This window comes from Oncorhynchus gorbuscha, linkage group LG05, assembly GCF_021184085.1.
Source record: "Oncorhynchus gorbuscha isolate QuinsamMale2020 ecotype Even-year linkage group LG05, OgorEven_v1.0, whole genome shotgun sequence".
NCBI classification, from domain to species: domain Eukaryota; kingdom Metazoa; phylum Chordata; class Actinopteri; order Salmoniformes; family Salmonidae; genus Oncorhynchus; species Oncorhynchus gorbuscha.
Genome location: NC_060177.1, coordinates 54,731,352 through 54,747,568, shown reverse-complemented (window position 1 = coordinate 54,747,568; position 16,217 = coordinate 54,731,352). Strand labels below are relative to the sequence as shown.

General features: G+C 43.8%; 2 protein-coding genes across 5 annotated transcripts in view; one reads left to right on the top strand and one right to left on the bottom strand.

Annotated features, from left to right (window-relative positions):
- Positions 1 to 11,558, top strand: part of rorb (RAR-related orphan receptor B) — a 40,151-nt gene extending 28,593 nt beyond the window's left edge. For 2 of the 4 annotated variants that reach the window (XM_046350221.1, XM_046350220.1), the window contains exons 2-10: positions 1,499 to 1,584; positions 1,721 to 1,862; positions 2,375 to 2,803; positions 3,523 to 3,644; positions 4,677 to 4,809; positions 4,974 to 5,081; positions 5,221 to 5,331; positions 5,659 to 5,771; positions 7,784 to 9,613. In XM_046350221.1, the coding sequence (XP_046206177.1) occupies positions 1,499 to 1,584; positions 1,721 to 1,862; positions 2,375 to 2,803; positions 3,523 to 3,644; positions 4,677 to 4,809; positions 4,974 to 5,081; positions 5,221 to 5,331; positions 5,659 to 5,771; positions 7,784 to 7,948 (1,409 nt within the window). In that variant the 3' untranslated portion in view covers positions 7,949 to 9,613. Of the gene's footprint in view, positions 1 to 1,498; positions 1,585 to 1,720; positions 1,863 to 2,374; positions 2,804 to 3,522; positions 3,645 to 4,676; positions 4,810 to 4,973; positions 5,082 to 5,220; positions 5,332 to 5,658; positions 5,772 to 7,783; positions 10,292 to 10,614 lie in introns of those variants that run through there. The other 2 variants (XM_046350218.1, XM_046350217.1) reach the window with 2 other exon arrangements.
- LOC124034896 (transient receptor potential cation channel subfamily M member 6-like) overlaps positions 11,522 to 16,217 on the bottom strand; it is a 75,337-nt gene continuing 70,641 nt past the window's right edge. Inside the window, 7 exon segments of the mRNA XM_046348296.1 lie at positions 11,522 to 12,901; positions 13,725 to 13,834; positions 13,977 to 14,028; positions 14,240 to 14,445; positions 14,968 to 15,050; positions 15,413 to 15,702; positions 15,953 to 16,018. Of these exon segments, the coding sequence (XP_046204252.1) occupies positions 12,816 to 12,901; positions 13,725 to 13,834; positions 13,977 to 14,028; positions 14,240 to 14,445; positions 14,968 to 15,050; positions 15,413 to 15,702; positions 15,953 to 16,018 (893 nt within the window). The 3' untranslated portion in view covers positions 11,522 to 12,815.

Here is a 16,217-nt window from a genome sequence, read left to right as displayed (position 1 = left end):
GGGTTTTCTAATGAGCAATTAGCATTTTAAAATAAAATACTTGAATAGCGAACACAACATGCCATTGGAACACAGGAGTAATGGTTGCTGATAATGGGCCTCTGTACGCCTATGTAGATAGTCCATTAAAAAAATCGGCCATTTCCAGCTACAATAGTCATTTACAACATTAACAATGTCTACCTTCTGTAGCTCAGTTGGTAGAGCATGGCGCTTGTAACGCCAGGGTAGTGGGTTCGATCCCCGGGACCACCCATACGTAGAATGTATGCACACATGACTGTAAGTCGCTTTGGATAAAAGCGTCTGCTAAATGGCATATATTATTATTATTATTATTACACTGTATTTCTGATCAATTTGATGTTATTTTAATGGACACATTTTTTTTGCTTTTCTTTCAAAAACAAGGACATTTCTAAGTGACCCCTAACTTTTGAATGGTCGTGTGTGTGTGTATATATATATATATATATATATATATATATATATATATATATATATATATATATATATATATATATGACTGTTGCCTCCCATTTAAGTGTATTGTGATGGTAATTGTTAGGTTGAGGTTGCTAGCCACAATTTTATATTCAACCTAGCCTATCTTTTAACTAGCTAACGTTTGCTAGCTAGCTTGACTTGCAGTAAAGTTAGAGAAACATTTCAAGAAAAAAGTAACTCAACAAAACATGTTTTATTATCACCTGAAATGTCTGTTAATAACCATCTTACCGGATTCTACCAGGTTCAGGTACAGAAAGAATATTGGGGAATTGGTGCTTTGGATAAGCCAGTGTGCATCACAAGGAAACAGCTTGGGAGGAAGGAAGTCATTTAGGATTAGATTGAGTGTCTAATCTCTTTATAGTGAGTGTGCAGTCTCAGCAGATATGTGCCACCTATCGCTCGATCTATCTGTCACTCTCCTTCTCTGTCTTGAACTACGTGGCTACACTGGTTACTGTGGTCACTGGACACTCCTAATGGTTTCTGTGTGTGGCGATTTCAGACCTACAGTACACAGTTCAGTCCTACAGTACACTACATTTACAATGCGAGTGAGTGAATAAAGGAAGATACTTTGGTGATGTAACCCCACTACAATCCTGGGAGCACATCTAAGGACCCCTGCTCATCGTCCTGACATAAAGTCTGTCACTAGTGTTCCTGTCATTACCACTACAAAAAAAACACTGCTAAAATGAACAGGATGTCCCAATGTCACAGTGACCTGCTGACTGGAGAGGTTCCTTCTGATTGGGAGTGCTGTGCCCCCTCACTGGGTCATATGTGACAGAAACACACACACACGAACACACGAACACACACACACACACACACACACACAAACACTAATGAGGCCCCCGACAGTGGGGGAAAAGTTGAGCGGCCATTAACACTGTTACAGTACAGGCAAGTGTGTGTGATCCAATAAAACGGTTATGTAACTCGGGTATGTGTGTGTTATTCCCTACCCTCTCTCTGTTCACAGCCCAAATCGAAGTTATACCATGCAAAATTTGCGGAGACAAGTCATCAGGAATCCACTATGGAGTCATCACATGTGAGGGCTGCAAAGTGAGTTGTCAACACAGCTCTGTTGTTCCCTCTGTCCATCCTTCTCCTCTGTCATTTTGTTTTATATCTTCTTGCCTATATTTTCCTTTATTTACTAAACATTGACTGACCGCTCGTGTTTGTGATTGTCCTGTAGGGGTTCTTCAGACGCAGTCAGCAGAACAACGCCGCATACTCCTGCCCTCGCCAGAGGAACTGTCTGATCGACAGGACCAACCGAAACCGCTGCCAACACTGCCGCTTACAGAAGTGTCTCGCACTCGGAATGTCCAGAGATGGTGAGACCCCTTCGACACACACATGAATGTACACACAAATACATACACAAACACAAGTGTAGACACTCGCTTACGTAAAGGAATAGCTTGCAATTTTGACAATGAAGCCCTTCATCTATTTCCCTAGAGTCAGATGAACTCATGGATATCATTTTTGTCTCTGCGTCCAGTATGAAGGAAGTTCGAGGTAGTTTCGCGAGCCAATGCTAACTAGCTTAGCGCAAAAACTGAAAGGCTTCGGTTACAGCTAGCATGCTAGCGCTAACGCTAGTTACCATTGGCTTGCAAAACTACCTCAAACTTCCTTCATACTAGGTGCAGAAACAAAAATGGTATCCACAAGTTTATCTGACTCTAGGGAAATAGATGAAGGGCTTCATTGTCAAAATCACAAACTATCCCTTTAAGATCGTCTATTACTATTGTCATCTCTGGAATGTAAAAGCACAGGTGAAGCTGAGAGAGAAACCAAACACAATGTGACTAATAAAGAACCCTCCCTCTGTGCGTAGCGGTGAAGTTTGGCCGCATGTCAAAGAAGCAGCGAGACAGCCTGTACGCCGAGGTGCAGAAGCACCAGCAGCGGATCCTGAATGAGCGGCAGCAGCAGACTGGAGAGGCCGAGGCCCTGGCGCGCGTTTACTCCTCCAGCCTGACCAACGGCCTTAACACCCTCAACCACGAGATCGGAGGCACCTACGCCAACGGCCACGTTATCGAACTTCCCAAGGGCCAGGTGAATGGTGGTGCCCCCGGCGGCTACTACCACAGTATGGACTCCACCCAGCCCTCCCCGGATCAGTCAGGCCTGGACATGGCGGGCATGAAGCACATAAAACAGGAGCCTGTCTACGACCTGACCCCGGTGACCAACCTGTTCAACTACAGCTCCTACCAGGACAGTCAGCTGGCGCCAAGCAATGTCAGCATGGGAGAGCTAGGTAACTAAGGGTTAGGGTTAAGTTTATTCATAGGTGTTCAATTGGACCATCAGTGCCGCCTTCAAAAACATTAGGTGCATGACATAATGAGGCCCGAGTGATGTAGGGGGCAGGAAGACACCAGGCCTTAGTTGATGATTTTAACAGGAAGGTGTCATGGAGAAGCTAAGTGTGATAAGCTGTCATTGTGATAAGCAGTGTGAGCAACCTGAGATCAGACTTTCCTGGGGGGGGGGCATCATATTGAAGCTCAGCCCATTAATGCAAGAAACACCCTGTCAGATTGCAGAGTGAAGCTTGAGTGTTGCCTGCCTTACTAAGGTTGCAATGTCAAGTCAGCTGAACACAGTTTTACTAGTGCACTCTCTATTGGAGTTGTCACATACTTGGATGGGGGTACACAATACATTAGCTGATTCTTTTAAAGATCCGTTCTGCTGTTTTCTACACCCCGTTTCAATTAGCCCAACAATTATTTTCTACAATTCAGATTCAGATACATAAAAATAAACTTTGTCCCCAGGCTGGTGGACGAGACTACATAGAAAGTTGCATGAGGACTGAAACCTTCGGAAGTTGAATAAAGTTAGTTTTCATTAAGCTTGTGTACGGTTCATTGGATTCATGCTCCATAGACAATGAATGGTAAGCTACCGTTTTGCTCGAATTGTGATCAAAGTGTGTCTGACTCTGTATCTTCACCCCCTCTCCCTCCATAGATCGTATCGCCCAGAACATTATAAAGTCTCACCTGGAGACCTGTCAATACACAGCAGATGAGCTCCAGCAGCTGGCCTGGCAAACACACTCCTACGATGACATCAAGATGTACCAGAGCAAAGTGAGTGTGACGAGTGTGTGTACCTCACAGGAGGTTGGTGGCACCTTAATTGGGGAGGATGGGCTTGTGGCAATTACTGGAGCAGAATCGGGAGAATGGTATCAAATACATGAAACGCATGGTTTCCAGGTGTTTGTTGCCATTCCATTTGCACCGTTCCCGGCCATTATTATGAGCCGTCCTCCTATCAGCAGCCTCCTGTGGTGTGTGTGTGTATTCCTTGTGACCAGCCGAGTTTACACTGCTCACTAACCTACAGTACAACCTCTGAGCACCTCCCAACTCTATTGTCATCCAATGTCTCTTTTGTTCGCTATACCGCTGCCCTCATTCTCTTCCAAACTCTGGTTGTCTACAGAATCTCACCCCCCTCTCTTTCTGTCTCTTTTTTTTCTCTCAAGTTCTCTCTTTCTCTGCTCGTTTCTCCTTCTTCTGTTTCTATCTCTCTCTCGCTCCTTTTCTCCGCCTGCGTGTGTGTGTGTGTGTGTGTGTGTGTGTGTGTGTGTGTGTGTGTGTGTGTGTGTGTGTGTGTGTGTGTGTGTGTGTGTGTGTGTGTGTGTGTGTGTGTGTGTGTGTGTGTGTGTGTGTGTGTGTGTGTGTGTGTGTGTGTGTGTGTGTGTGTGTGTGTGTGTGTGTGTGTGTGAAACAGCACTAGTTCTTTTATATCACCGTGACTTCTCTCATTCCTCTGTGTCTAATGGATTATGGGTCATTACAGAAGAACCCTTTGAAATATTCTCCATAGAGATTCATCTTACAGACAGACACTATAGAACACACAAAAGCAATTTGCTGATATTGTACTTTGCATATTCTGAGTAGCGAGGGAGCTGACAATTTTCTAAGTATGCATTTTCCCTATTCCTGTATGGTACTTCATTGAACTGTAAAAAGGGAAATACAACTCTGCGCGTCCTGTGGCATAAACGTGTGTTAAATACGTTTTCTATTTGTTTGCACTTGCGGAAGTGCTATAGCAGTGTGTATACGAGCTGAAGTTCTGAACTTGCCAACGTGTGTATTTCTCTGCAGACGCGAGACATGCTGTGGCAGCAGTGTGCCATCCAGATCACACATGCCATCCAGTATGTGGTGGAGTTTGCCAAGCGCATTTCCGGCTTCATGGAGCTGTGCCAGAATGACCAGATCCTTCTGCTCAAGTCAGGTGAGCTGACACTGTTGACCTACTGGAAACAAGCTGCTTGAAACAGCCACGTTTCCACATCCTTTAAAACATTTTTTTTTTAATGTATCAACGACGCAGCACCAACATGAAAATCATATTGGATTAGCAAGAAGTAATCAACGTGTCTCTCTCTCTCTCTCTAGGTTGTCTGGAGGTGGTCCTGGTTAGAATGTGTCGCGCGTTTAACCCACTCAACAACACAGTGCTGTTTGAGGGGAAGTACGGGGGCATGCAGATGTTCAAAGCTCTAGGTAAGGCACTGCTGCTAGCGCTACTGTACCACCTCATCGACTGTCATCTAAGGAGCGTGATGTACTACAGTACCCATAATGCTCTGGACAACGTATAACTATGACAATGAATTGACCGCCTCTCTATTGTCTCTCTCAGGCTGTGACGATCTGGTCAGCGCGGTGTTTGACTTTGCCAAGAGTCTGTGCTCTCTGCAGCTCACTGAGGAGGAAATCGCCCTGTTCTCCGCAGCAGTGCTCATCTCCACAGGTCAGTACTGACGACACACAGCCACAGTTACCTTCTGCTGCCACCTGCAGGCAGACCTTACTGAGGCACTGCCTGGCTGGAGAATGCTGCGGTCACAGTGACTGACATTACCGAGGCTGTCTTTATTAGTAGTAAGACGGACACAATTTATTCCTCGGATCCTGCCTTTACAGGGAGTTTTACGTCGCCGCCGTGCTTCTACATCTGCATTGCTTCCTCTTTGGGGTTTGAGGCTGGGTTTCTGCTGATAGAAAAAAAGGGAAGGGCTTTATAAATACATTTGATTGATTGATTGGCATGTGATGTGGTTGTGTGTTCCTTTGTCAGACCGGCCGTGGCTGATGGAGCCCAGGAAGGTGCAGAAGCTCCAGGAGAAGATCTACTTTGCGCTGCAGCACATCATGCAGAAGAACCACATGGATGAGGACACGCTGGCTAAGGTAGGGCGCATCACCACTCAGATCACTGAGCCTCATAGAGTACATCTGTTGTGAGGCGTCACATCGAAGAGCGTCAAACCTAGGCACTGTTAGATGGCAGCATTGGTGCAACTTTGGTTTTAAAAGTGGGGGGACAATTATATATACAGTGGGGAGAACAAGTATTTGATACACTGCTGATTTTGCAGGTTTCCCTACTTACAAAGTATGTAGAGGTCTGTAATTTTTATCATAGGTACACTTCAACTGTGAGAGACTGATTCTAAAACAAAAATCCAGAAAATCACATTGTTTGATTTTTAAGTAATTAATTTGCATGACATAAGTATTTGATCACCTACCAAACAGTAAGAATTCCGGCTCTCACAGACCTGTTAGTGTTTCTTTAAGAAGCCCTCCTGTTCTCCACTCATTACCCGTATTAACTGCACCTGTTTGAACTCGTTACCTGTATAAAAGACACCTGTCCACACTCAATCAAACAGACTCCAACCTCTCCACAATGGCCAAGACCAGAGAGCTGTGTAAGGACATCAGGGTTAAATTTGTAGACCTGCACAAGGCTGGGATGGGCTACAGGACAATAGGCAAGCAGCTTGGTGAGAAGGCAACAACTGTTGGCTCAATTATTAGAAAATGGAAGATGTTCAAGATGACGGTCAATCACCCTCGGTCTGGGGCTCCATGCAAGATCTCACCTCATGGGGCATCAATGATCATGAGGAAGGTGAGGGATCAGCCCAGAACTACACGGCAGGACCTGGTCAATGACCTGAAGAGAGCTGGGACCACAGTCTCAAAGAAGACCATTAGTAACACACTACGCCGTCATGGATTAAAATCCTGCAGCGCACGCAAGGTCCCCCTGCTCAAGCCAGCGCATGTCCAGGCCCATCTGAAGTTTGCCAATGACCATCTGGATGATCCAGAGGAGGAATGGGAGAAGGTCATGTGGTCTGATGAGACAAAAAATAGAGCTTTTTGGTCTAAACTCCACTCGCTGTGTTTGGAGGAAGAAGGATGAGTACAACCCCAAGAACACCATCCCAACCGTGAAGCATGGAGGTGGAAACATCATTCTTTGGGGATGCTTTTCTGCAAAGGGGACAGGACGACTGCACCGTATTGAGGGGAGGATGGATGGGGCCATATATCACGAGATCTTGGCCAACAACCTACTTCCCTCAGTAAGAGCATTGAAGATGGGTCGTGGCTTGGTCTTCCAGCATGACAACGACCCGAAACACACAGCCAGGGCAACTAAGGAGTGGCTCCGTAAGAAGCATCTCAAGGTCCTGGAGTGGCCTAGCCAGTCTCCAGACCTGAACCCAATAGAAAATCTTTGGAGGGAGCTGAAATTCCGTATTGCCCAGCGACAGCCCTGAAACCTGAAGGATCTGGAGGTCTGTATGGAGGAGTGGGACAAAATCCCTGCTGCAGTGTGTGCAAACCTGGTCAAGAACTGCAGGAAACTTATGATCTCTGTAATTGCAAATTACATCAAATATTAAGTTCTGCTTTTCTGATGTATCAAATACTTATGTCATGCAATAAAATGCAAATGAATTACTTAAAAATACAATGTGATTTTCTGGATTTTTGTTTTACATTCCGTCTCTCACAGTTGAAGTGTACCTATGATAATAATTAGACCTCTACATGCTTTGTAAGTAGTAAAACCTGCAAAATCGGCAGTGTATCAAATACTTGTTCTCCCCACTGTATATATATATATAGTTTTATCCAATCGGATACAGCTTACCTGACCGCTCTGAGGCGTTTGCGTGGTCCTAAAGCACACCGTTGCCTAGTTTTGTATCACCTTCCAATGATAAAACTGGGAGGGGGACAAAAATGCGTGTGGGGGGGCATTTCCCCCTTCCCCAGTGAAAGTTGCACCCCTGGATGGCAGTGTATTTTAGACAGCCTTTTTTGCTTAAGCTGCGGTTTGTACAGCCTGGGACTTCTTGACCCATCACCCCTGACTGCTGACTCCTCTCTGTCCTCTGTAGCTGATTGGTCGGATCCCCACGCTGTCGGCCCTGTGTACTCTCCACACCGAGGAGCTACAGGCCTTCCAGCAGCTTCATCCCGAGACGGTCAATGTGCTCTTCCCCCCACTCTACAAGGAGCTCTTCAATCCCGACCCCAATGCAGCCATCACCATACCCAAGTGACTGCCTACGGTCCAATCTCAGAGAGTGGACCACACCGTGACCGCGGACGCATCATTACCGCAACCGCAAAGCCCGGACCCCAGGCCCGGACCCTCCAGACACTTACAGCCGCAAACACTAGGAATGTCCAGCACTTATCCAACCCTATTCACCGATACAGTCTAAAGAATGTATATAATGCACCCATGACCAAGGGGCTCTTCAGAACTGATCAGAAATGTACAGACTTTAACTAGCACATTTAAGCTGTCTTTTAACTGGGTAAGTCAATTTGTTTATCTTTGATACATTTTTTTTTACATGATATTGTGATATTGAAGGTCGGGGGGGGGGGGGGTTCGTGTGGATTCAGAAAAAACTATTGTAGATATTCTTTAGTACAGAGCGGATTCCAGTATTACTTATTTTTCTGTTAATATTTTAGTCCTAAGTTAAAACTGCAGCTGCCCTATGTGGCTGATAACCTGTCTATGTGTTTTTTATTTGATAGATTAATGTGTACAGAATTGGTCAAGATTTAAAGGAGACTTGTTAAAGAATATTGGGTTAAACCTGGGGGGGGGGGGTGCTCTCGGTACGTCGAGAAACCTTGTCTGGGCTCTGTTGATATGTGAAGAGGGTATTGCATCTTTCAGTTGAGAACTATTCAACTGTAAAAGAAGGAGTAAAACAATTATGGCTACTCTTCAAGGTGACGATATGTACATAAATATTCTATTTTGTGTGAGAAAAAAAAAGTTTCTGGCAGATTGCCATCCTGCCAGCCCCCCCTAAACCTACCGCCACCTCTCTCCACCCCACCTAGCCAAAACGACTGTGTTGATCTTGGTGTCTTTTCATGATGGCTTAGTTATTAGTCAGTGAATATAAGAATCCTAGACACTGCATAAACCTCTTCCTCTCTTACATCCCCCTCATTTTGCACAATCTACGCCCATGCTAATCACTGGGCATCTTAAATGAAGAATACTTTCTCTCGCTCTTTCTCTCCGAGGAGATAGAACTTTCACACTGCTTTTTCCTTACCCTTGCATTCCTCTGCTCAGCCTCGTCCTTCTAGAACAGTCAATCACAGGGTAGTCATGATTAGCTGGAGTGGATACACCAGGATGTCCACTGATCATTTCTTTCAATTTGACTGACAATCGGACGTTCAATCTTTCAGATTAAAATGGATACTTGAAACACATTCCACATTACAGAGAGTGCACTCTGAGACTGTAGATCTTGCACTGCTTATTCTAGGGGTAATAGATATTCTTCACTGAAACATTTGCCACTTAAAGTTGCAATACATTGTATAATCTTTATAGTAAGCTATGATAGACAATCACTTCCTGTTTTGTTTAATTTATGAACAGTTTAGAATGTTTTTCAAATGCTTTTTAAATGTTAATGTTGAAGATCTTCGAGGATTTCCTTAGATGTTATAATAGACACGTTTACGTGTTTCGCACAGTTGCCAAATCCCTCTGAGCTTTTAGTGGAGAATAGATGCTAGCCAGTGCCAGTGTACAGAACAGTATGACCGGAGACATTTTCCTCCTCTTCCCATATCCATTACCCCCCACCCTTTCCCATATGCAGTGACCACTATGTTGTCCTGTTATCCTCTGTATACACAGGATGAGCTTCTAGTCATAGCTCCCCACCCCCACCCCCTCATTCTATACACCCCCCCCCGGCCCAAAAGCAGTTCCCATCCCTCTCCCCTCATAGGTCAGAGGTCAGTGGCTCGTTAAAGACAATCACTTGCATTTCAATGCACTACACAGCATCTCTCTCAGGGAGCAACGATTATTCTGTCTTTGCATGAAAATAACATTTTTACATTTTTTTTAAATGTAAGCGTTTTTGGGAGAGATAAATATGCTGGTGGCTCCCAGCGAAGGAACCTACCCAGACAAGGTCTGTCCTGTCTGTCTGTCTCTGTCTGTCCTGTCTGCCTGTCTGTCTGTCTGTCTGTCTGTCTGTCTGTCTGTCTGTCTGTCTGTCTGTCTGTCTGTCTGTCTGTCTGTCTGTCTGTCTGTCTAGGATTCACTGTCCGGGTCCATATAATGGGGAGAGCCATTATCTACAATAGTCCCAGAAATTCCTTTAACAATGTCCTGAAAATAACATTTTCAGGTGCATTCATAAAACCACCCCTGTTCTAGATATGCTGCTTGTGTTACAATGAAGGAAGACCATAACTAAGCTGGCGTCCAACCATTCCATGCCTATAGGACAGTGAATTTAAACCCACTTTGTTTTTATTTTCCCTTTCTAGACTGTGAATCAGGGGGTTGGGGTTGGGTTTGGGGGACGGGGTTGGTCATCTGAGTGACAAATCAACACTGTAAGGTACTGTAGCAATAATATCTGGAAAGCATTTACTACTGTATTGTAAGATTATTTGAATTTTATTACGATTATTATTATTATTGTTATTATTATTACTATTACTCTTATTACTAATAGCCTATTGTCGTTCTGTTATCTTTGCATGCCGTTTCATGGCAATGAAACATTGGGGCTTTTGTGTTTTCTCAAGCAATGCTGTGGGTCGGGGGTGGGAGTGATGGGTGGGTTTGGCAGGGGTGGGATTATTTTATTCTGAATGTTATGGAGTAGCGTTTTCAGTGTGAGGGACTGAACACATTATGCGCCTTTTACTCCATCAACAGACACCATGGAGCGCAGACAATCCCAACGATCGATTGGTTGTTAATCCCAACGAGACCACTGGACAACGTGCGCCGCCATTTTATATACTTCATCGGAAACGTTTCACATGCTTAGTCAAATACACTTACACCCCAACTTCTGCCTCCTTAGAGAACCCGTGTATGTGTGTGTGCGTGTGGGGGCTTGTGTAAGAGAGAGAGAGTGAATGAATGAGAGGGAGAAATTGAGGTTCTTTGTTCTATTGATGCTTTGTATACTTTCTTAATGCATTAAACGTGTGTGCTATTGGAGTAGTGTTGAAATGGTTAATTTATTGATTAGAATGTCTTTGCTTCCCAGGGTGAGAAAGTAAAGTAAATGTAGCATCTGTGACCAAAACCCTTAAAGGTATGGGGTACAGAAACTTTAAAAAAATTAAAAAAACTTTTTTAAAGGAACACGTTTTTTTCAAGTGCCATAGTTAGAGAGGACAAGCTCGACTGGCGTAATGGGAAATAGTTGCTTTACTGTGAGTTTACTTGAGGTCCAATCAAAAAGGGGAATTTTGAGGCAAGTGTGTATTTCATTACATTGAATTGTTTGTTTATATGTTTGCTTTTTTCACTTGTTGAGTCAGCTCAGACCTTAGAACTTTGACCCAGCTGTGACCCAGCTTTGTGTGTGTGAGTGAGTGAGTGAGTGAGTGAGTGAGTGAGTGAGTGAGTGAGTGAGTGAGTGAGTGAGTGAGTGAGTGAGTGAGTGAGAGGTTGTGACATAAATTAAGAGCTTTGGTGATCCAGTTGTATTGAAGTTCTGAGTTTTCCTGAGCCATCTCAGTGTCTCCTCCTTCGAGATGTAAATAATGAAGTCAAGGTCTGAAGTGATTTTTGTTAAATTCTATATTTTATCGCTTTTGTAGACATTTCTTTGTGGGAAGAAAAATAAAAGAAATGTTATGGATGCATTTCTGTCTTGTTCTTTTTCCATTCACATACAAACACACAAACTAGCATTTTAAGGGTAACAATGCTGACATCTTCAATGGGAACTGTGAAGGGACTAATAGCAGTATCAAAAAATCTATGCTATCCATTATACGTGTAATAGTTTGAGTCTGAGCTGTGCGAATTCCAACCACCAAGAGATCAGGTTGAGTTATTCTTGTATTAGTATTTTAATTCTGAATGTAAGACATAAACCATGCGTCAACCGAGTTATGCCAATGCTCGATGAGAAGAACAGTTTTTTTTCATGTAACCAGTTTGAACATCAGCAGCATAACAATACATTTTAGCATTCAGCATTGCTAAAAAAAATGAAAATATGAGTGTTTGAAAACAGAAAAAAAAACATTTGAGAGGGACTGTTTTGCTGAAGAAAAAAAAATCCTAGATTGAAGCTTTAATGTGCAATGTTTGATAAATAAATCGTTTTTTACATTTTTTTATCAAGTTTTGTTTTAATTTCATAAAGAAATGCTTGAGTCCAGCCAGAGCAATTTGGTCACTGTCTCTAAAGACGGTTTCCTGTTTTGTCACATGCTTGATATAGTCATTGCGTGCTAGGATCATGGGACCAAATACGAACTTTTGAATACATTAATACACTTTAAGTGAATTTCTCCAAATACTTATGACAACTTCAAATGGGGGACTAGATACATAAAGTGCTTTCATTTCTAAACGGTAAAACAAATATGTATGAAAATACCCTCAAAAGGTGACATTCTGTACCGTCACCTCGTATGAAACATTTTATCTCAAATCCAAAATGCTGGAGTACAGAGCCAAATTTCACTTCACTGTCCAAATAAATATGGCGGGGAGTGTATGTACATAAAATGTATTCGCCTTGGCCTCCCTCCACTATGCACGCCATAGTTGGAACGAATGCAAGACTACGGCATCTGGCTTGCTGTTGAGACTAGTGCAATGTTAATCATTTTTTAAACCAAAGCCCTACCAGCCATCTAACACAAGAGGTAGTCCACATGACGTTATACAATGTACACTATCCATGCAAAGCCCCAAGTGAGTGCTTTTATTCATGGTAGAAGTTTCCCTTAAGCACACCTCTGGATCAAGTAAGCCTTCCCTATTCCTATCCATAACCATTTCGGGAGAAAGAAACTAAACTGATCAGTGTCTTTATGATTTAATGGCAACTTCATCCCACCTGAAGCAGTGGTTAGGATGGCGGACTTCTGCTTTCAAGTCAGAGGTTACACTCTGGTCACGATCCCTCCACTTTCCTCTTCAGAAGATCTGTGTTCTGTTTTCCCGCAGCTGTCTGTGCTCCTCTTCAAATCTGACAACACAAACATCAATCAGTTCCAATCAGTCGACGTAGTCATTGCCACTTAAAAGATAATTGGATCAGACCAGAGAGGAAGTCCATGGATTTTTCATTAATATGTTTTGATTTCATGGGAATCTTGGAGAGGACACAAGAAGAAAAAAGCACCTTTGAAAATATCAAAACCAGTATGGCTGAATGTTTGCATGTGTGTTTATCTGTTTGCTCACTTGTTTATTTTGGAGTGAATTTCGAGGCTCCCTCTAGATGCTAGTATCGTGTGTCTCGGGTCTACCCAGAGACTGCAATTAATATCTAATCAAAGCTAATGTCTCCACAGCACTCTGCCAGCACAAAGCCCTGTTTAATATGTAATCAAAGAGAGCCCAGCACACCGCACAAAGCAAGTCCCTCCCCCTGCCTCCAATGCTTTGTTGTCATCAAAATAAATTCTTCCCTTGGCTTAATTAGCTGGTTCTATCTTCATTTGAAGTTCAGGCATTCATCTCCAAGCCAACGCGATGTCCCAGGTGAAGACATGAATGTGACACACACACACACACACACACACACACACACACACACACACACACACACACACACACACACACACACACACACACACACACACACACACACACACACACACACACACACACACACACACACACACACACACACACACACACACACACACACACACACACGAGCACTACAGGTCCACTGTCTGATAGACAACATAGTCTCACAGATTACAAGCACGCATACACACACACACTATCTCCTCCATAACCCCCTTATGACAGTGGTGGTCTGAATAGTTCCTTTCTCTTACCCGAGAGTCCGAGGTTCTTGCAACAGGAGTTGCAGGTGTGTTTGAGGACAAAGCTCTGGATGGCAGTGTCTCCCAGGTTAGCAGGACCAAACACCATGTCACCAGTCAAGCTACAGTTAGACCAGGGGCAGAATAGGGTACTCCAAAAATCTACGTTTGTCAGATACATCTTCAAACCTCAAAATAATGTATGTCAAGAAGATGATAAGTGTCGGTGTCACACACTGAACCTCCACCGCGTGAGGCGAGTACCTTTTGTCGTCCGCTCGGATGACCGATGGGTCTGTAAGCTCCGACCCCACTCCTGTGAAAGATTAAGGAAAGACAGAAGAGACTTCAATTCAATGTAGTAGTTGATAGGATGACCCTGTTTAGGTGATGTGGGTGCAAAACAGTATAAATGACAAAGAGCAAAGCATGATGTTAACAACATTCTGATCTATCCATAGTCAGACGTACAGACAGCGCAGCAGAATGTGACGGACGGACAGACAGAACAGGACAGAGAGACAGACCCTGTATGTCCAGCACCAGTAGTTCTCTACAGGAGTATTGGTAGGTCCAGTGGGAGAAGGCCAGGAGCGTTTCCTCCATTCCACAGCAGGGGGTGATCTCCTCTCCGGTGTTATTGTTGTACTTCCTGAAGTCACCCAACATGTTCCTCTCTATGGTCAACCACTGTCCGTCTGAGTGACAGTGAAGAAGAGACACATCCAGGAACCTAGGAGGGAGAAACACATTACAATATGTAACACATATATCTCTCTCACACACACACACACGTTGATGCATATATGAACACACGTACACATGTGTGCACACATTCAAACTGTCATGGATTCCCCTGGTACTGCTGCTCATTCTGTTCACCAGCCTTCTAGATGTCACTGAACTGGATCATCACCACCAAACCCGGACCAATCCCATTCCCCCTGATTAGTATGTGTATACATGTGCCCTCTGTTCCCCATTGTCCTTGTCGCTCATTGTCCCATGACCGTTGGTCTTGTTTGGTTTTGGTTTTTGGTGTGACATGTATTTTTGTTATTACGGGTCTTGTCCTGTGAATTATTTTAGAGGTTTTACATCTCGTTCTTTTGTTTTGGGTTGATAATTAAAAAACACCTATTACGTATTCCTGCGCCTGTCTCTCATCCTTACACAGACAGAGTCAATCAGCTCACACAAGCGCACACACACACACACGTGTAATGTAGACAAGTCCTAAATGTTGAGTACTGACCTGGGAGAAAGGGGCACGTTTTCTGGTTTGACTTGGTTGAACACGTGCATGAGTTTCTGAGCAGCTCTCTGTTGCTGTATCTCCTGTAAGGATAAGAGATGGCCAGAATGATGCTATTAGTGGATGTAATACATGCCAAGTAAAACATTAGGGTCAAAAATAAGACAACGAATAGACACAATAAAAATAAGGTGTTGTGAACAGCTGTCTGTGGAAAGTGGATATACATAAGTAGGACCAGGAGTTTTCCCTGACTATGTGACCTGAACAAGTAAAGAATCTGAGCACCAATTATAGCCTATAACTATAGGATACTATAGGCTAACAATAACCAGGGCCCAGAGTTTAACAGGTCTCATAGTCAGAAAACACTCCTGGCCCTAACAACAATATATGATGTTACAGTATACAATGTATATAATGAAGTTATATATTAATTGTATACCCGCAGACAGAGTTGGAGGGGGGTGTCGCTGTGGAAGACCCTCTGCCAGGTTCGGATCACCTTGGGCTGGAAGGCTTTGACCACGTACACACAGCCCACACTCAGGATGTCCCCCTCGGCCCAGGTACACAACACGCGCATGGCCCTGCGCAGGGCCCCATCTAGACAGCCCTCGCTGGACAGCGGCTGCAGCACTGCAGACAGCCCCCGGGGCGACCAGGAGATTACGGAGGACTCCGCACCTGCAGCTTCTACCTCCTCCAGGGAGTAGACACTCACCTCCTCTCCCGCTGCCAGGGACCATGCAACAATGGGGGAGATGGCATGCTTCTGAATCAATCCCTAACAGAAACAGCCAATTCCAGTAGCATTGCTATATTCTCATAAAATGCTAGCCAGATTATTTTAGAAAGTGCTACATAAACCAGCTAACAAATTTAAGAACATTTTAGAGGAAACAACCACAACCTAGGAGTAAAAAAAGATCTAAAATTCAAAAACAGTGAACTATCCCTTTAACGTAACTGACTGATGACTTACCCATTATGGAGCCAGGTGTGAAAGGTATGGTGTGAGCAAGCCTCATCAGGTTGTTCTTTTCCATGGCTGACATGGCAACAACACAACACAATATAACAAATCATAACACAGCACAATGGAACACAATATAACACAACATAGCCAGATAAAAACACACATGGAATGAGGTAATATAGTATTAGAAATATTTTTGTGGTTCACAAAAAAGCTGTGAAACCTATTGTTTCTGTGTGTTATTTTTTCGTGACATGGTCAAATAACTCAA